General features: G+C 40.3%; 1 protein-coding gene across 3 annotated transcripts in view; it reads left to right on the forward strand.

Moving 5' to 3' along the window:
- The first annotated feature begins 5,105 nt into the window (after positions 1-5,105).
- CUNH4orf54 (chromosome unknown C4orf54 homolog) overlaps positions 5,106-21,931 on the forward strand; it is a 29,786-nt gene continuing 12,960 nt past the window's right edge. Inside the window, exons 1-2 of one of the 3 annotated variants that reach the window (XR_015794618.1) lie at positions 5,106-10,237; positions 14,381-14,432. Coding sequence is in view for 2 of the 3 variants with exons in the window: in XM_088133029.1 (XP_087989155.1) it covers positions 5,166-10,205 (5,040 nt within the window). In the remaining variant the exon portion in view is untranslated. Of the gene's footprint in view, positions 10,247-14,380; positions 20,985-21,931 lie in introns of those variants that run through there. The other 2 variants (XM_088133029.1, XM_088133030.1) reach the window with 2 other exon arrangements.

The raw sequence follows: 21,931 nt of genomic DNA on the forward strand, positions 1-21,931 counted from the left end.
GTCCTGGCTTTATGTGAGATTTGCCCCGTTCGACAGAGAAACTCTCGTGACACGTGTGGTTCACAAAGAAGGTTTACTCATGCGTAACGTAGTAGTCACAAGCAAAGCCAGGACTGGCTTGGTACAATTGCATCACTTGTTATATTCCCCCCTTCCCGCGCTTTTTCCCGCCTCGTGATCGCGTTGCGGCTGTGGGCTATTAGGCCCCCCAATGTCCCCCCGATCGTTCATGATGGCAGGGTCGGTCAGAGTCCATTGTCCTTGATTGCCAGTCCCCCTCCGGCTGGGTTGGTCCCTCCCTGCTACGTGCAGACCCGCGGGTTCTGTGCTGCGTTGCGATCTTGTTTCGCTGCCCTGCGGCCCCGTTCCTTGCTTGCTCGCGCCGTTATCAGTTCATAGTTAAAAGCTTCCGCTGCGGTTTTCCTGTTTAGCTGGCCGCAGGTGGCTCGTTAATTAGCGGCGCTTTCGGTTCCTCTTTTCCCCGCTAGCTACCGCCGGTGGATTCCGCGTGGTCTGGTTGCGAGCTTCCCTGCAACCCCGTGCTTCCCTGAAGCCTCGTGCTGACCGAACCTGACATCCTTCACTTGAAAAAAAAAGGTCAAAAACTCCAAATATCAATTAATCAATGTTTGGAAACCCTCCTTTCCAATAAAGAAATTTTTAAATTAATAATTAATTTAATCTTTTAATAACAGGACAAAAAGTTAGATTAAACTCTTACCCATAATAGTTGTTACCAACTTCCACTTCTGCATCAGCTTCTTTTCTTAACTTTTTAGTTTGAAAAATCATGTCCACTTTTCTTATTTCATATGTTGAAATAATATGACAGTGATCACATTATAGCCAGGAATTTCCAGGTTTCATTCCTATTGCTTGCTAAAATCCCGGCAACTGAAAAAGTTAAAGCAACTGAGAAACCAAACAAAACGAAATACTATTGCATAGAATCATACTGTTGCATAGAGTTCAAAGGGGCCATTTCGAGGTTGACCCCTACTAAGTGCAGGAATCCAGATTAACGAATCCTTACAATTGACAGCCTAAGCCTCTGCTTGAATACATCCAGCAAAGGGGAACTCACCATCTCCCTGGATAATTGGTTTCATTGTGGAACAGAGAGGTTTTTCTAACATTCAGTTGAAATATTTCTTTCCTGCAACTAAATCCATTAATCCATGCCTTGCGCTCCAGAATGGTAAACAGGTCTTGACCTTCTTCTGTAGGACATCCTTTTAGGTATTTGAAGAGTGCTATCATATTACTCCTCAGTCTCTGCTTCTTTAGGCCAAACATGCTCAATTAGTAGTCCTGTTAAAATCCTTCCTGCCCTTCTCTCAGGCTCTTCATTTGTCTGAATGCATCTTCAAGTGTGTTACCTGGATGGTCTGTCTGTCTGTCTGTCTGTCTGTCTAAGGTAGAGTACTGAAGCACAATAGAGGCGAATATGTGTAGCTCAGGGTACTGTAGAGTACTGAAGCACAAACCAGTGAAATTACTATTTGTGATCCCATTACTGCATTTGCTTTTCTGCAGCCATATTATTCGGCTGACCCATATGTAATCAACTACTATCCCAGTATCTTTTTTCACAAAGATCATTATCAATCCAGATATTCCCTAGTCTGTATCTGGGCATCTGATTTTGTTTCCCAGATGAAGAACTTGGACTTTCTCTTAGTAAATTTCAATTCAGCCTGTATTTTTTTTTAACATATCCAGGTCATGTTGAATTTTATTTCTGTATTCTTGAATATCAGTTATCCCACCCAATTGTGTCATTTCCAGATTTGGGGGGGGGGGAATGGCAACTGCAATCCCTCCACTTCTTCATCCAGGTCATTAATAAAAATGTTGAAAAATATAGGACCCTGCAATTAACCTTTTGGTATCTCACAGGATATCTTTCTTCAGTTTAATGAGCTATCCTTCCCTGTTAATGACTGCTGATAATGAACATTAATCTGTTGGGGAAAAAAAACCCCAAAACACTATACTGTTTCAACACTAGAGGGCTGTTTTGCACAGGCTAACAATTTAGGGTGCTATCTACAATTAGCCCAGGCCATAAATAATATGTACACTTCAAAAAATAAAGTTATATTCCGAACCATCATTCATGAAACAGTATTGTATTTTTACCTGGGATATTAATGTAAATACATCTACTAGGGGAGTTTTTGCAGGGGAATACGTTGTGTCCTTCAAAACTGATTTTCTCCCTGGGAAATGTTTTCCTCCTAATGAACTTTCCTTGACATTTGAAATAGCTCTTTTATAATCAGATACTGAAGTGTGAAATTGTGATGCTTTTCCTTTCTCGTCCTCTGGGGCTGAAATCCCTCCCACCTGATCTTAGATGCAGATGGTCTGAGAAGTGATTCATGATTCAAACTGATTCCCAAATTTGGGTATCCTGTATGGCTGACTGATGGGTTATGAAAGTTGTGACTGGCTCAATGCCTCATTCTGATTGAATATCCAGTCTGCAATATAACCAGAGCATGTGTTTTTCCTAGAAATGCTGTGTTCATTCTAATCAGTACTACGGTTTATTTAGTCACAGAATCTTTCTTAAATATCATTACTTTTTAAACCACAAATGTACAAATATATTATAACATAAACTCTAGCCTTACTGAATCTCCGAATTCATCACATCTAGTACAGAAGAAATTATTAGAAACTGGCATGGGTTTTTGTAGTTTCCTTTGCATATATATTTATTTCAATATTTTTTAAAAAAAATCTGTTAGACCCATATGGATCAACCTTCATGTACCTCAGTATAATTAACTTTGAAATTTTGTAACCTTCTCTTCAAAATTTTAATCAATTTGTATCCTATATTCACAATAGCATCTTAAAGGAAGAAAAAGCAATTGCAAACACAAAAGGAAAATGTCACCCCCAAACCTACATCTTTCCAATTATGAATATACTTTCAAAGAACCCTATCCAAGGCAAATCTATTGCATAACAACTTTTGTCTATACTTGAACCTAAGATTGGCATCAGAAGCCCTCATGTGTGACTTCAGAGGTTGCCATTCTAACTTTCCAGATGTTTAGAGATGTAGCCTAAAGTAGCTGGGAATAAGAGGCACATCTTTATTGATCATAGTGCTCTAGTTCTGAAATTCTGTACTTAAAGAAAATACAGAAATTAATTTTTTCCCTACTTTTAGATAACCTGTGGCCTGATTCCTACATGCTAACCCATAATCTTGTTTATATTTGTTTTACAGTAGTATGATGTGCAAACCAGATCGCTATGCCACTACAGATTAGCATTAGTATGAACTTACTTTTATTTAACACATTTTTTAAATATTTGTCCTGGTGTTTAAGAGTTTCGTAGTATTTTAATGCTGGTTTAGTATATTATTATTTTAATGTTTATTTAAATATTTTTATATACCTCTTTGGGTATACTACATATAAAAATGGAATTAAAATGAAAAGAAATGACATAGTATTATAAAACTAGTTTAGTAATATTCATATTGGTAAGATATATTCATATTGGTAGGGTAATATTCATATTGGTAATAATTGTATTAAGGCATGAGTCCAAAAAAGGGAAATGTTAATAGGTTTTTTTTAAAAAAAACAGAATACTTGAAGTTTTCCAACTAGATTTCCTTTACACTACATTATTGCACATACCTAATTCTACTTCAACAATAATATTGTAATTATATGCCTTTTTTTTGTATTTGTCTTAAATATTTGAAAGTAGAAGAATGGGGCAAAAATATATTCGCAAACGTCTTGGATTCTTGCAATGAATGACAGTCAAACACATTTATTTTTACTATGTACAAATGTGGTAGTTTAAAATAGTACTTTATTCACTCGGCTGAAATGACACACAGTCTATGTATAGATAATGGTTTTGACCTAGCAAGCTATACTGATCTTACAAAAATGCTTCAGAGTTTTCTTACTCTGAACAAGTCATTATGAAAATCAAACCAGTTTGGAATTTTCCCACTGCTTCTCCTTTATCTCCTTCACATCCTTTTAAAAACTTCTGAAGATGAGAAGAAAATCTTCTTGCAAGATCTAAAGTACTGATTGCTATCCCTGGATTAATACTATAAGAATTAAAGAAAAGGTAAGTGTGGTGTTGTTCAGATTGCTTTTTTCTTCTGTGCTGAAATATTATTAGACCTCATTGTAACAGATAAAGCTTATTCAACTTACACTAGAGAAGCTTGATACCCTTTAATTTTAATAGGACTCAAGTGCGATTTTTATTATGGCTGATATAATTAACTGAACTGAGTACAATTCTAAATCAACTTAATAAATAAAGAGGCATGAACAAGTTAAAATTAGTTCTATTTCTCTATTTCATGACATATTAAGAATTGTTCTAATTCCACATGTTGCAAGTATTTTTGCAGGAAAGAAGCATGTTGATAGAATGAGAGGATGGGGAACATTTTAAATGTTTTTGCATGCAATTCAATATATTCAAATAATGTTCCATAAACTGGGAAATAGTGCTTTTTAAAAATTACCATTAAAAATACAAGTCATTTGAAATTGCCAATGTCTTATTAACACTAAATTCAGTCTTATATTTTGCCCACTGAAATATTATCTGGGAACGAGGTAATATTTTTAAAAATACTGCTTTCAGCAGTAAAGGGTGCTTTCCATGTAACTCCCCTTCATTCTCATCATCCAAAAAACTAATAATCTTTTAAAATCATTACATGGATTAATTCCCCATACATACTTACATATTTCTTAACTAGAAGTATAAGAATTTCCATATGCTTTCTCTTCATTTTGGGATGTCTGGGAAAACTGAGTGGCAGATGCTGCTAATGCTGCTACTTCTGTTACCAATGGCATTCAGACTGACAGCTCTTCGTGCCAAACTAACAACTGTACTTCATAGCTCAGGAATAAGACACTGGCAGCAGCAACAGTCACCCCCCCCCCAACTCCACAGAGACAACAGCAGCCACCCAACCTACTACCCCAGCACTATCAAGCAGCTCTCCAGGGTCTACAGCTAAACTACAAGGAACAACGTTAGGAACCACGGGGGAACACGTGTGTAGGGGTGTGTGTGTCTCTCTCTCTCTTGACTTTGAGTCCTGGGTCCAAATCTTGTTGTTCCCTTCAATCAGCTTGAAAGCGATCACCATGGAAGTGCTTACAAAACTGCCTGCTGAACAGATAATTATTCAAAAAGAGAATGCTGGAAAAAGCAACAGCCAAATGTTCAAGTATCATCCTCAAGAGCCATCAGTTTCCTCAGCCAAGGAATCAAAATATGTGGAGATTTACGATTTTCCTGGAGGGAGTGGAGAGAGTCCCCAGACTCTAAAACTGAATCTAGCACAGAATGGAAGTAAAGTGGCTTTTATCAGATCTAAAAATGGACCATGCGGGATCAGTGAGGTTAACAGATTGGCTAACAAAATCTTGGCAGACAAATCTGCGAATCAAGAATCCCTGGATTATACATCTAAAATGGAAGGCACTCCTTCCCCCATGGGGATGAAAGCTGATGAGGTTGGGGAAAGGATCACTGGCATCAGCTCAGAAGGGTCTGAGAACACTCTGTCCCCTAGTATCTCCAACGTTCAGCTTTACACACATGGCTGCCCAGAATCATCTTCATCATCTTGTCCTTCACCAATACAAAAGACAGGGAGTTTTCCAAACATGGATGACTTAGAAAGAGGGGGGAAAACCTCTTCCTCATTTGGGTATGACAGCGATGAAGATGAAACAGACTGCAAAGAAATCTGTCTGAGCAATGAGAGAGGAAGATGCAGACATGCTTCACAGCTGTTGCAGTCACAACCTACCTATACCAGTGAAAACAACAATAGTAATAATGATGAAGCACATTATATTACTACCCATGAAATCCAGCTTAGTGAAGTAGACCATGACATGGATTTTGACTATGGATTAGCTTCTCGGTGGGACTTTGAGGACAACAATGTAATTTATTCCTTTGTGGATTATGCTTCCTTTGGGAGCGAAGAGACTCTTGCAGACACACAAACAGAAGAGGATAATAGCTGTTATCTCAGCACAACCACCAGTGATCCTAATAATCAGACAGACAGTATTGATAATACCAGCAGTACAGAGATAGTCAGCATTAATTCTGAAAATGATACTCCAAGCACAGACAAATGCGCCAGCTCGGAAGAAAGTCAGTCCAAGAACCTCTGCAACATGAGTGAGAATTCTGCAGGCCAGATACTCCTATCAATCAAACCAACTTCCAGGGCTATAAATGAGCCTAGCAACCAGCACGGAAAGCAAAACATTATTTATGCTGCCAAGCATGAAGGCGACATGAGCCTCTGTGTCTCCACAGCTCATGAACGAAATTCAAGTTTCAAACAAGATGTGTTTCATGACTATGCAAAAAAATTTACTGCAGTTCCTGCACGCTTGCAAACAAGGTGCGGAGCCATAAAAGCAAGAGAACTGGGTGGATATTCAAGTGGTGCCTCCAGTGTGGTAAGTGAGTTGGATGATGCAGATAAAGAAGTAAGAAGCCTGACAGCAAGGGCATTTCGGAGCTTAGCTTATCCCTACTTTGATACCCTGAACTTGAGCTCCAGTGAGTCTTCCACATCTCTTTCAGATCACAATCTAGGAATCAACCGGTGGTCAACTTACTTGGATTTAAAGTGCAACAGCCTTGGACAGAAAGCAGAGCAGAATCTTTTCAAAAGTAGCGCTGCATCTGCTGGATGGAAAAGAAGCTCTGGGACTAAGACATCCAGTGACCATTTCTACATTCACTCCAATAAGTCACAGACTAAAGCATTGGAATTTGTTGTCAGTAAACTTGATGGGGAAATAACGCATGTTGAAACACCACCTTGCTTTGAAAAACAAGTCCAGTCAGGCTCCCGAGTTGTTACTTTGCTGGAGACTTTGAATTTCAGCAGCAATATTAATGCGGGTGTCCCCAGACCTGCTAAACCTTCTGAAAATGCTGCTGTTGGATCAAGTTGCACAGATGAAGTTACAGAAACACTGCCAAAGGAGCAGGGCAATGAAATCTGCAAACAAACCGGAGTGGTTGCAGAAACCATGGAAGGAACGCAGAAGTCAAAATTTGCATCTAGCCTCCTCAAAAATGTTATTTCAAAGAAAATGCAACGGGAACATGAGTTCAAAATGGAAAGGGGAGAGATCACAGACACCACATACTCTGGTATGTCAAATTCCTCATCTTCTAAAGAGGTAGATAGCACTGCCAAAGAGAAGTTAAAGAATGGGGGGTTGCAAAGACAAAATTCAAGATATTCAGAAGGCAGCTCTGATTGCACTATTGTAACAGCGGATGATTTGGGGGAGTTTTTTGACAGCAAGTCTCCAACCTCCAAGCCCTCTACTCCCCGCGAGGCCACTATTAGCTTAAATCGAAGCCTTTCAGAATCATTTTTAGAAGAAGCATGTAAAATAAAACGAAGTGCCTCTGAAACACTCAAGGCAACTTTCCTCCGTAGCCAGAACAGTGCATTTAGAATGTGGAAAGAAAAAGAAGCAGAGAAAAAAGAGGAAAAAGTTCCTGTGGGAAAACTGAAAATTGGATCTAAAGGTAACTGGAAGGCTGATATGGGAGAAATCACAGCTAACAAAGCAACTAAAATGTCTCATCTTTTTGTCCCAAATATTCAACAAACAACCAAAGATAATACTAATTTGCATGTAACAAAATACTCCTTAGCAACTACTCCAGCAGCTCAGACTGCTATTGCCACCACAATGATAAAGCCCAAACCTCCAGAGATCAAGATAAGCTTGGGAAGTGTGGAGCAGAACAAAGATAATTCTTTCAATATTGCTAAGCTTCTCACCCCCAAGATAGCTGGAAATGCCCCCAATTTTTTCAAGACAGCTGTTGATACCAGATGTCAACAGCAAAAGCAAATAAAAGGGGAGACTATGGACAAACTGCCTCAATTTCAGGTACGTGATGTAAGAGAAAATAAGTCTAAAGTCCAAGGGCCTATACATCAGGTGAGAGATGTCAGGAAATTAATCAAGAGTAGTTATGGTCTTGAGTCAGGGGATAGCCACAGTGACAGAGGTAGTGTTAACTCTGATCAGGGAACCTTTGACCAGAAAGCCAAACAGCTGATGTCAACAGGCATTCCCAGGTCTCTGTCTCCCATGGTGATAACTTGTCAGGCAGTAAGTAACAGTAAAGAAGACAAGAAGCCCAACAGATCTTCTGAGGTGGGGGCCAAAGTAAGTAATGGAGGCAAGATGCTCCCTTCCAACCAAGAAGGAACCATCTTGGTGCACAGGACCTCAGGAAGGCTGCCAGTAGCCACCATTGCTCCCAACAAAAGTGACCCTCGCCAGCCTGCTGTACTGAAGATAGTCTCCAAAACATCTGTGCCCTGGAGGCAGCAGTCACACCCACCACCACAGCAGTCAGTGACAACTGAGAAAAGCAGTAAGGTGGGACCACTGGTGGTGGATGGAGAAGAACAACTTCCCAAAGAAGAGGTGACCAAGGCATCTGTCTCAGCAAACCATCAGGCACTGCAAAAACTCACAGCAGCAGTCCGGAGCATGGAAGAGCTGTACAGTTTCAGTAAAAATGAGTGGAAACGGAAGAGTGACCCGTTACCGATAACTGACAGCCATGTCCTGTCCCTCATTGCCAGCGAGGAGCGGACCATGGGAGGCATGAACAGTGCTACAGAAGAATCAATGACAGCTGCCAAGGCTGAGGACCAGGAAGCAGCTCGGATGGTGGGCTTAACAACTTCTCCCAACAGATCCGCCCCAGAGCACCAACCTCGGGGCAGGTTCAGCAACCCAACCAAGAGCGCGGAGAAGGTCTCAGCCAAGACAGCGGCCTTTGAGAGCCTGGCCCTGGCCCGAGAGCGGACACGTGGTTCAGGCATCTACGGGGAATCTGCCGCCGGGCCTGCTGAGAGGGGCAGAATCCCTGCGGTCCCCCGCGCCACCTTCACCTTCAGCGCTCAGGCCCAGAAGGCCAAGCATCAACCTCCGGCGCCTTCGCCGCCTTCCCCTCCTCGAGGCCTCAAAGGCCAGGCCAGGCCTCGGGCCATCAAGCTCTTTGGCGGCCGGCAGGGGAGCCTGGTGGAGCCCGACAAGGACCGCAAGCCCACCGTCCCCGACTGCGGGAACTACCTGGCCATCTCTCTCAAGGAGTCGGCCGCAGAGCAACCTGGATCGGTCGGCGCAGGCGCAGGAGCAGCGGTCAGCCGCGCCGGCCTCGTCGCGGCCGCCTCGCCCGCTGCCGCCCAGCCTCTCAGCCTGGGCCGGTCCCTGGCAGGCTCCAGCCCCAACAAGGAGCCCCAGCAGCAGCCCGCCGAGGAGCGCACTGGCCCCACCACAGCCACCACTCAGCCGCAGCCTCAGCCTCAGCCTCAGCCCCAGCCTCAGCCTCTGGCCAAGCTGCCGCCGCCCTTGCCGCCGCAGCTCCAGGCGGCGGCGGCGGCGGCGGCGGCTCCCCCGCTGGAAGTGTCTCCGGCGCACATCTTCCCCCAGGCTCTGTCCCTCGCAGCGGCCGCGGCCGCCCTGACCGGAGCCGCTCAGCCAGCGCCGCCTCTGCTGTGCTTCTCGCCGCCCATGCCCGCCGACCCCACCGCCTTCCCGGCGCCTCAAATGCAGCGCAAGGTGCTGCTGGACCTCAGCACGGGCCAGTGCTACTTGGTGGACACCCCGCTGCAGCCGCAGCCGCAGAAGCGGCGCCTCTTCGACCCCGAAACGGGGCAGTACGTGGAGGTGCCCTTGCCAGCCCCGCCGCCGCCGCCGCCCCTGGCCCCCATGACCATCCCCATGTCCTCCCTGGCGCTGGGAGCGGCCGCGGGAACCTACGGCGCCCCGGCCGGGGCCTACATGTTCTACCCGGGCTTCCTGCCGGCCGTCCTGTCCGCCAGCGCCCTGCAGGGCCAGCTCGCCCAGCAGCCCAGCGGTGAGCTTGGAGCCGCGGCCGCTTCGTCCAGGAGCGCCGCCAGCCCCGCGGCAGAAAGCCCGTATTACGTGCCCACGGGCGCCCAGCAGCAGCAGCAGCAGCAGCAGCAGCAGCCATCCCCGCGAGCGGCTCCCGGCGACGGGAAAGCGCCGCTCATCAGCATCACCTCGCAGCCGCTGGGCCCCAGGATCGTCGCACCTCCGTCCTTCGACGGCACTACCATGCGCTTCGTCGTGGAGCACCGGTGATGGGGCGCCGGCCCGGAGAGATGCTGCTGCTGGTACGACGGGTGAGTTGTCGGGCTGGGGGCGGGCAGCTCAGACCGCTGCCGTGTTAATTATCACAGTCTCGTCTCCCGCCGTAATCAAAGGGGAGCGTTTCTGCAAAAGGTCGCGCGAGGAGCAGGGCCGGCAGGGAGGGGGAATGGGAACAGGCCTTGCAAAGCGCACTAACGTTTGCCACCAGACAAAAGGGTCCAGCTGTAGCCGGAAAGGGCTCTTTTGCCATTTACAGGTTATTTTGATTGATAGCACAATCATTCCTAGCATTAGCAAGGAAAACATACGGTGCAACACTCTAGATCGGTGTTTCCAATAGAGGTGAATATGTTTAGCTCAGGGTTGAACTGTGGAGTCCTTGGGGTTCTCTGAGCTTGGTTCTTTTCTTGCAAACGTTTCATTACCCAGCTAGGTAACATCTTCAGATGTTACCTAGCCGGGTAATGGAACGTTTGCAAGAAAAGAACCAAGCTCAGAGAACCCCAAGGACTCCCCAGATCGGTGTTTCTCAACCCTGGGCACTTGAAGATGATTGGACTTCAATTCCCAGAATTCCCCAGCCAGAATTCCACACACCTTCAAGTGCCCAAGGTTGAGAAACACTGGTCTAGACTTTTCTTGCTGAACAGATTTTTGGGGTAATGAAAAAGCTGGAACAGTAGTAGAAGGTTGCAGGTGAAAGATGATGCTGTCTAGGCCCAGCAGCAGCAGCCCTCACAGTATTCTGTTCTATGAATGAGGAAGGGGCCAGCCACTTTTTCCTGGGAAGAAAAAATATTGAAGAACAATGGGAAATGGAGATTGACTTACAAGTGAAAGTAAATTCTTTCCTGGGGATAAATGCCTTATCTGGAAAACTGTCTTGGTGACAAGGAGTGCTTCCAGAGGAACAGCTTCTAAAGGCATTTATGCAGCTATTTTTTCTCTTTCCCTCTTTATGAACCTGTATGTGTGTGGAAAAAACTAAAAAGAAGAAAAGGAAAAAAAATGAGAGGGTGAACTATCACAACCTCTGGATATATCCACATTACCTTAGATTCTGTAAATGGGGCCAAGGAAATACATATAACATTTTAGTCTCAGAGTGCTTGCAGCATGCTTACTCTAGTGTTCAAAGTGTATTGGGCAGCTTATTTATCAAAACATAGCAAGAGATGGCAAAACATGGCAAAATTACAAATGAAAGACAAAGATATTCTCCCTCCCTGCCTCTCTTCCTCCCTGCCTCCCTTCCAGTCAGTTTTGATTCCTGGCGACTGCCTGGACAAGTGCAGTTTTCTTGGCAAGATTTTGGAAGTGGTTTGCCATTGCCTGCTTCCTAGGGTTCAGACAGAGTGACTGGCCAGAGGTCACACAGCTAACTTTGTGCCTAAGGCAGGACTAGAACTTACAGTCTACTGGTTTCCAGACTGGTGCCTTAACAAAAATCTTGTTTGGCAGCATCCATATTTATGGACACATTCACTCCATAATGTGCAGTATGGTGTCACTAATACAATAAAAAAAGACAGTAATCTTGATTCTATCATGAATATTCATGAATAGGCTTGCATTCAGGGCAAATAGCAGAAACAGTGGCCCATGGGAAGAGGTAAGATACTCATGCATGATGGTGTTCATACCATATATACATTTTCTTTCTACTCAGAGTTTATCCATAAAGACAGCTGTGGCATGTATGAAGCAGGTTTGTATATAACTGTAGAATTGGGAGGTGTCATTTGGAGCACTGAGTCTATCTCTGTGCTCAGTGGAAAAATTCAAACCATCCCTGATTGTTCAGAAGAAACCTCTGCTTTCAGAATAATAAAATATTTTTATAATGTTTTATTTCTCAGCACTTTATATCTATTCTAACCCCATTTTCACCAAGGGAACAGAGAAAGAAAGAGAAAAAGTGAACATATGTTTGCAGGTTTCTGAAAAGAGGAAGACAATATACATCAGAAGAGTTTTTATACAATGAGATGAACCCAATCAGTGGTCCTTTCTTGAGAGTAATTTACATGAGACACAAGTGAAGGGGATTGTCTGTGTGTGTGAGAGAGAGAGACAGTGTGAATGCTTTGACATATCACAGAAATTGTGAGACTGCAAATCACCACCTGCTTCACAATATACACTTCAAAGAAATGCCGCCAGCCACTGAGCCTCAGTTTCAACACTGTGATATATGAAACCATTCATTTTAATATTGGAGTTGCCAGCTTTATTCTAGTAAGGCTTTAGCAGTTTGACCGAAACTCCATAGGTAAAGTTTTTTTCCCATTAGGTACTGTGGATAAGAAGCTGAGCTCAGCTTGTGGGTTTCTTTGCTAGAATATAATGTATATTTCACTGAATAGAATGTAATAATATGAAGTATAATATCTCTAATATACTTTAGATATATTAATATACAGGAGTCCTGCCTACAAAAAAATAATTTTAGTTTCAGTAACATTAGTAAATTGTTATGAGGAGGAATTACTGCATCAAGCCATTTTTTAATGACATACTTAAAAATATCTGCTCTGCAATAACCTAGAGGGGATTTTCAGCAGGGGAAAGAGTTAACTTTTCCTCCTTTAGGACATGATCTTGATCTGGACTGCAGTCAGCTGTGCCTGCCAAATGCTGTATTAAAACATGCTATTGAAGTAATGTCAACTTTGGCCCTCACTTGATGGAATAGATTAGGCATGGAGTAGCAGTATATCTTTGTCAAGGGGTTTCCTTGAACTACATTGTATTTTTCTTTTCTGAGATATATTTGCAGAGCAGTACAAAAACACCCAGTCTTTCTTTCTTACAAGTATTTGTGGGGAACCTTATGGAATAAAGCTTTCATTTAAATGGGAGGTATACAGTACAGTATTTGTAATTAATAATCATCTTGCTCTTCTAAGCATACAGCTAAATATAATGGTAGGTGATTCATGCACAATTCTCCCATTAATTCTTTCAGACTAATGAGTAACATTAGACTCTTTGGAGATGTAGCAGTTTGGGGGGACAAGAGGCTAAGTATAGTCTGTCAGTGCTGTGACTCAGTCCAATTTGGGACTGATCCTAACCTTTAAAAACGCAGCGGGCCTGACATCTCATCTAAGCTGATGCTAATTTGGTAGATTGATTGTAAAGTATATTTTCCAGTAGGCTGTGGAGAAATAGGTATATAATATATATTTTTATTTTTAAAAGTTGCTTGGATGTCTGTTTCATTTCACTGATTTTTAATATGCTTTATTATAGACATTATTACAGGCAAGCATAGAGAGGTAAACCCAAACGTCTTCCTTAAAAATGGAAACTATCTGGCTTACACATATTGTCATCTTAGTAAAGTTCTGACTCCCAAGTTCATCTTACCATTGGTCCCTTGCTTGAAGGCCTTTGTCATTTTCCCAAAAGGACCAGGAAGTCTCATTTTGACATTACTGGGCTAAGAGGGAGGCCAGCCAGGGTGGCAGGAGGGAACAGCAGCTGGAGTGCAAGAGTGCCATAATGGCAGAAAACAAGGCTCACGGGGTTGCAAAAATACACTTTTGGAGCACTTCAGGTTTGAGGGAAAAAAGATACAAGGAAAAGCTCCTCGTTCATGTTAAATTGCATTCAGAGTTCACAGCCAAAATCACCAAATGTCAACACTCATTTCTCAGCCACCTAAAACTACTTTTCTTAAAATATTGGGGCATGCAAAATACTGGGGCGTTGTGTCACAGTTACTCATGTGTGCATGTTATATGTATTTGATCAGCAAGTCTTACAAATAGAGACAGAAATTGGAAACAACAGTATTAGACTTGCTTTAAGGTTTGTGGATTTGAATAGCACTTTCATATAATTGTTTAATAGTAATATCAAAATAAAGTTTTTAAATTATAGGATTATAGAGTTCAACAAAACTATTAGGTCAGATATAAAAATTACAATACCAGGGATCTGCTTAAATTTTGTATTGGGATTTTTTAATATAAAATACCAACCGCCAACCATTAGCATAATAAGAATCATTCTAAGGGTCAAATTACTTAAAGTGATATGAACATATTTTTCAAGAATGAAAAATGTAACGTTAATTTAAAGTTCAAGAAAGTTCAGAGAACATCTCACATTGATATAATGACGTTGCTAAATGTATGTGTTTATGCTTTATCTTACAGGCACAAAGAACAAGAATTTGGAATTTATCTCCCTTAATCTGAAATGTACTTGGTAATTCTAAATTTTCATTTAAATTGCTGTCTTCTGATGTGTTGCTCATGCATTGCTTTGTGCAAAACATGTGTTACCTTGTTTTCATGTTTGAATAAGCTGTCCCTCCATTTTTAACTATGCATAAATTTAATTATGCAAATATGAATGATTGAATTGTAGCATTTCCTGTAGTTTTTTTAAAATGTAGAAACTAGTAATCAGTGTACTGTGCAACACATAGCTAACTACATACTACCTACAAATGCATATACAGAAGGAGAAGGAATCATTTTTGGTTTTGAACAAAAGACAATTTGGAGTGAAGGAGTGACATTCTGGTATAGCCTTGCAGATACACATTTGCAGGGTTTTAAAAAAGCATGGAAAGCTTGAATTATTACTCCAATCTGTTTTTCTGTTTAAAAAGTGGCTATAAGGTTACTTTAATACATTTTTGATACCTCTCCATAGTCTTGGGAGGAAACGTATATGTAAAAGTATAAACTTCTTTTTTTTTTTAGTTTCGTCTCTTCAAATATATACAGAATTTGCCAATAATATCCACTTAAGTTAGGCTTAAGTAGCTCCCACTGAAGTCAGTTTTAATTTAGGGATAATCTTCAATAGCAGCTGAATTAGGATTCCATTACATAATAGGTATGCACTTTGATGAGTTTAGTTCAAACTAACTAAACCCCAGGTTGGCTAAATCAAAGGATGACAATATAGTATCCATGGTTACCAAGGCAAATATCAGACCTACAACAGTGTCCATTATTCCTCAAAAAAAAAAAAAATACCCAGATCTTGCAAGATCTCCAGAATCCTATGAGATTTCAGCAGTACTGTATCACATGTGAGAGTTTGCAAGTTATTTCTGGCAAAAAAAGTATACTACATTTTAGAAATTTTCAAATCTTGCAAAATTTCAAGCAGTTCTTTTGGGCAGTGCCCATTGCACAAGATTATATGAGGGTATTTTAGAGACAAAAAAAATTGGTGAATCCTGAGTTAAATGTATTCAAGGCCCACTGAAAACTAGTTTGTTTCATTTAAAATCCTTGGGATATGAAGCCTAATTCTATGGATGTTTACTTGGATTTAAGTCCTATTACTTTTTCTGGGGCTAACTGCCAAATGCATGCATATGATTTCAGTTCCTATTATTAATAGATCTACAAAATACAGACTTTATTTAATGGTTTCCCCTTAAAACGGATTGTGAAAGTAACTGGAAATATAGTTCTTTATTTTGTTTAAATGCTGCTTTATATTATTTTCAAAGAAGTCCCTGAGCTGCACTTTTTTTAAAAAAAATACCAGAAAGCTAGAAAAGTGATACAGTTAAATTTACTACACTTTCTTGGTGCCTTCAGTAATTATAGAGCAGGCAGGTATTCAACTAGTGAAGCTTTCCTTATCACTTTATCTCCATGTAGAATAAATTGTGTGTGTGATGATAACTGAGTGTTATGCAGCTCCCCAAAAGGTGTTAACCTTTTGTGTGTGTGTCTTTATTATTTCAAAGAAGAAGAGACATTCTTACTTCTCTGTATGAGGATTTAGTTTTAAGGTGGGAGGGTTTGTTTTGTTTTTTACAAATGTATGAATTTTAGGAAGTTATTTTAGAAAGTACTTTGTGATTTTAACCTAGCTATTTCCGGTCAGTATTCTAAGCCAGTAATGTATATTTGGCACCAAGCTATAATTTAAAAGATATACCTTGAAGCGTTCAAGGGAAAAGAATGAACACTTTAATGAGCTTTTAAAATGGAGAGTTCTTATAGGAGATTTACTTGGTGCAGGCATGACAATCTTAACCACCATTAGGACAGAGCGGTGCAGGAAATCCTGAGCAAACTCAGGGTGATGTTTAAATGCAGAAAGGTACGAATCCCAAAAATATGGTTCAGCATGATGAAACCTGGGGTGTATAACTCAAAGCAACAGGGCCACATAGAGCCCCTAAGTCTTTGGTGTAGTCTCCAGAAGGCCTAGAAAAGCTGCTACTAATCTGTATTTTTTTAAGTAACCCTAATGTCAAGATTCTCTCCTGTCTGTCATGTCAACTGGACGTGCCTTATTGCTCACAACACTTGTGACCTAATTCACATGGCATGGTTTGTTGACTAACCCAATTGACTGGATTCACATAAGGTGTGATTTACAAAAAGTTGTGATTGGATTCACGTCACACTAAGGCTTGATGTATTGATTGGAGTTTTTCAGAATGTTCTGTCAGATAAGCTGATCTTAACCCATCTGCAGAATACATCTAACAGGGTTATATATATTAAATCAATTTTAATAGACCTATATGTTAAAGCCAGAATATCAGGTTGAGGTCCCACTTTTTATTCTCAGGTACGCCATTTGCCTCTTTGATTTCAGTACCATTAATGCTAGAGTGAGTGTTTGGATTTTCCTTTTGAGAAAAAAATAGAGGAATTTCCAGGGAAATCAAAAGATTTCCCATAAGATTAATGGCAAGTGTCCTCAGGGTATTTTCATAAATCTATAAGCTATTATGATATTTTGCACTGGGGAGTTTTAAAAAGTTCAGAGAATTTCAAAAGGAAGCTAAAAAGAGTTTCAGTAGCAATGTATAACATTTCTCGGGGGAGGTATCACATCAGCGTGGATATTACTGAAAGTCATTTGTGTTACCAGCACATTATCAGATAATTTAGATTTTCTGTATATCATTTGTTGCATTTATATCATTTGCTGCATTTGCAGTGACATAAACGTTGTTGCAATATAGGGAAGATATAACAGAGATTGAAGCTAAACAACCTAAGGAAAATTGTGTATATGTATACATACATGGACACCCATGTATACATACACACAGTGTTGCATCTTAAGTTCTGTTTCTGATTATAGCTGTGAAGTATTTTAAGATGCCCTAGGTGAAGCAAGTGTTTTTAATTTTACAAATCATAAGGAAAAGTGTATTTGGTGCATCAATTTTAAGAAAAGCTTGGCCAAGGCAGCAGTGATTTACTGCCAGTATTCAATTTCTGGTTGGGTATGTTGCAAATGCCACTGCCACCCACAACCATACCAGTGGGTGTTGTATGGCACATGATCCATGCAGTATACAGATCTCCAACTAGCTACTAGTTTCCTGTGGCTGGTGGACCATCAGTATAGTGCCACAGGTTAGTAGATCAGATCTACTTCCTTAAACCAAATAGCCAATAGCTTCACTCAAGTGTACAGCCAAAATGCATAAGCCATGGTGTTCTAAGAACAAGTCTTATTTTTTTCTGCCATACTGTTTTACTGAGAGCTCTTTGTGTTTTTGGCCAGAATTCAACACAGTGGGGCTTAACCTTGTATAGTAATACCCTTGATTCTAGCCCTGTTTTAAAACACTGAGCTTAACATTTTGAAAATACAGTGGTACCTCTACTTATGAACGCCCCTACTTATGAATTTTTCGAGATACGATCAGTTCCGGCCCCAAAAATTTACCTCTACTTACGAACTCGCCTTGACTTATGAACCGGATCCGCGGCCATTTTCCGCCTGTTCCACGTGGTCCGCGGCCATTTTCCGCCCGTTCCACGTGGTCCGCAGCCATTTTCCGCCCATCCCACATGGTCCGTGGCCATTTTCCCACCCGTTCCACGTGGTCCGTGGCCATTTTCCGCCCATTCCACGTGGTCCGCAGCCATTTTTCCGCCCCTGACACGTGGTCCGCAGCCATTTTTCCACCCTGCCATGTCGTCAGCGGCCGTTTTTCTGCCCCTGACGCATGGTCCGCGGACACCGGAACGGATTAACGGTAATTACATTGAACCTTATGGGAAAATTTACTTCGACTTGCGACCAACTCGACTTGCGATCAGAGTCACGGAACGGATTAAGTTCGTAAGTAGAGGTACCACTGTACAAGGCTAGATGGACCATCCTGCTTTTTAAAATATGAGCATTTCCACGTAAGGCTTTTACACACACACACCCCCCATTCAAGTCATTCCCATAGCTCTGATTCATTTGTAATTCCTTCATCCGCATTAGAACTTAAATCTTCATGCCAATGTAAGTTCAGGAGAAATTCTCCACTTTGCTTGCTCCAAGAAGTAACAGTAAATGAAAGACCAGTTATGTTCGCATTGGGTACCTGAATCCCCTGAAGATTGAACATGCAATTCACCTTCCTTTGGAATAGCTAACAAAAAACTGGATTCAAGCACATTATGGGTTCCTTGTAGTCATTGTCATTTGGATCACTTAATATGAGAGTGGCTTAAATGTGCTTTCCATGGAATGTGTGAAAAAGCTCTCAGTGCTTACAGACTTATTAGATATGATGCTAATTCAGATCTACTTAGAAATGATTTAACATGGGCTATTTCCATTTTCTAATAGCTTTATGTGAAAAAAAAATTATCAGGTTCTGAAGAATGAAATAATTAAATGTGACAATAAGACAATTGTTATGGGATTAATATGTTTATTTTTCTAGTTTGCATTTTGTTCTTTTTCAAATTATTTGCTTCTTAAGGGAAAATGAATATATTGTTTCATAGTACGTCCCAACTGCTCTTTTTTGCTATTTTTTTTTCCTGAAATGTGTGTGCTGCATAAAAGATTTCTGTGTAATCAAATCCATATAGTATTTTCAGACTGCCGGACAGTATGGGTGCAAGATTATCTCAGTTGTATCCACATAGTCACACAAGTGTCTGTGTAATCAGTGGCATGATTTTTTTCATCTCGGTGCTCACAATAAAGTTTCCGTCTATAGTTTACAAGATGCAGCTTTTCACCCACATGTATATCCTCACACAAACAATTTAGTACACAATGAATTGTTAGTTTTATTTTAAATTTAATTGACAGATGCTCAGGGGTTACAGTTTTACCCAGTGTACTTGAAAAAAGAGTGAAATTACGTTTTATTAGAAAAGAGGCCCATCACCAGGAACAGCAACTCATTGTCAGGTTCTCCCTTCCCTTTCTCCATAATTTGTCATTCAAATTACCTCATGTTTCACAAATTACCAAATGTATCATACATTTTCTCTCCGTCTTTCACTTTTTGGCAGGCAGCATTGTGGAATCAGAATCATAACATGACTGAATAACCAAATAAGTGCTATTTATAACATGAATGTTGGCCTACTAAAAAATGAGGAACAGGCATACTATTTTAAGTTTTGGAGAGATTTCTATACCTATAAATATCTTCTCTCAGGGCAAAACTCTTCAGAACAGTGCCAAAGAAGAAAGTGCTCCAGCATTTCTAATGCCTGTTTAGAAAAGCAAGTTTTAGCTTATGTCACTTACTATGCAAATGACTCCCTTCCTTATTCATCAATTGTAAAATTAGTACTATTATTTGCATTACTTAATTATTATTACAAACAAGTAATTTCATGATTTCAGAGAGGACTTAATTCTATCAAATTGCAGTAATTTTTAATTGAATATTTTGTATCTAAGTCAGCAAAAAAATTAAGTCTGTAACTTAATCTTAAGCGCAGAAATGGTCTCAGTAATTGCATTAAAAGCCAAACAGAGGTGTAAATATTTTAGAACATCAGGACTAGGAGCTTTATAGATGATTATGTTGGATTATCTCCAAATTCTGTATGTTTGACCCTCTTGTCAAACTGAAAAAATAGAAGGGTAAAAAGAAAGAGTAGAAGTTGCAGAAAATAAAGGAAAAAAGGGAAAAAAGAGAGAGAAAAAGAAAGAAAAAAGTATAGTAAAGAAAAAGAAAAGAAATATATAAAGAAGTGACTTCCCACTTTCATCATAAGTATAAACAATTTTAGTAACTTATCAGCTTCTTTTAAAATACAACAAATGATCTCTTCTTCCCATATCCAAAATCTTATCTATAAATAAATCCATAAAGCCTTGTCATTCCAATCCTGATGTCAGCAAAAGTCCATTGAGGGTTACCAGAGATAACAACATATCTATTTTAACCTTGATCAAATAAACCAACTTTATATTCCTTCCTTTTACTTCTAACAATCTTAATATTTAATCCCTTTGAATATTGTAATAGAATTTGATTTCTTTTCATTTTTTCTTTGTCCCTTCTCCCAAAATTCTTGAAAACTTTAGCAAGCCTCTTTTGTAAATCCCATATAGGAAAATTATCCAGGTCACTCTCTTGGTTTGTTGCTTGTATATCCCTTTCAATCATTAAGACATCAGCCAGTTTCTTTTGTATGACCAGTGTAACATCTTTTTCCATGTCATTCTTGTAGCCTGTCATTTTTAAGCCCACTTTCAACTCAGTCTCAGTCTTGTCAGGTAGAACTTGTTCCTCTTCCATAACATCTTTTAGACACAGTCTATCTATGGAGGCAGACACTATTAAAATTATTTTCTTGGTCCATTGTTCAAAAATATCCTTCAGTATGTCTAATGTTAAAATATTTTGCTTCATTCTGTAATTATAAGTGGAGTTTAAGTGTTCTTTTCCTTTAATTGGAATCTTTAGTTCCCTTTAGTTCCCTCTAGTATCCAGTGTTTAAAATCTTACTGTTGTTTTTTTTTTTAAAAAAGCATTTTCCCATGGGAAGGATTCTTTATAATTAACTCCAAAATCTTATTTCAAATTTATCTGAACCCTTAGTCCAGTTGTAACTTTCTAAAATCATCCTTTTGCTGTTTATTAAAAAAATTTTTTTAAGTTCTTAAACTTGTAGTTAAAACTTTTTGTGCTAAGGATTGAAGGAAACTCACCGGCTGCTGTCAAACTTGTCCATCCAAAGGTTTCTATTAGCTGAAAATCAGTTAACAAGCAATTTCCTAAAGTAATTAGAAAAGGAAGTATGTGAACTTAGTGTCCTTTCAAAGGTGCCGACTGCAGTTTGAGCAAGTTGGCCATTCCCTTGTCCTCAGAGCTCTAAACCGGCCGGAGACCACTATCTTGTGGTCTCTTCACAAGGAGCAGCTGTCTGGAGCACTTGGGGCAATCTCAAGTCCTCTCCTTGTCCGGAGAGGTTTCGAAGAGTGGGTCTACTCACTGGCTCTTCCTTCCACTGTGGTCGTTAGCTCCGCTTTTCGTGGAGCTGTCTTCAATCTGCCATTTCTTCTTCGGAAGTCTCCCATGTTTTACAGAGAAGTCCAGTAGTACATAACATGTTCTACATGTTTCAGATGTAGTGAAATTAAACGTATTTTAGGAGGTAGAGAGGCAAATAGCTATTTTATTTTATTTGTCTAATTATGTGGCTAGACAAATTAGACACAAAAAATTGGACAAATAAATGCTATTTTCCTAAAATCCTGGAGAACACATGCCAATAACGGTAGAAAGCACTAAACAGATTGTTGATCTGGCTTAATACAATTTCAGTTATGTTACAACACAGTGTACAGTTCAGTGTCACTAATATAGTTAGGAACCTGAGATTCTTTGATGCTCAAGTTCACAAATAACTCACTCTCATATAAAAACAAATTTGTTTATATTCATTTTTGCAACTATTATATAGCCATGAGTGTGGCCTTATCTTATATTAAACCTATCATATGGTAAA

Source organism: Python bivittatus, unplaced genomic scaffold, assembly GCF_059951505.1.
Source record: "Python bivittatus isolate LINGU-HERP-01145 unplaced genomic scaffold, Pbiv_v1 ctg000070_np1212, whole genome shotgun sequence".
Lineage (NCBI taxonomy): Eukaryota > Metazoa > Chordata > Lepidosauria > Squamata > Pythonidae > Python > Python bivittatus.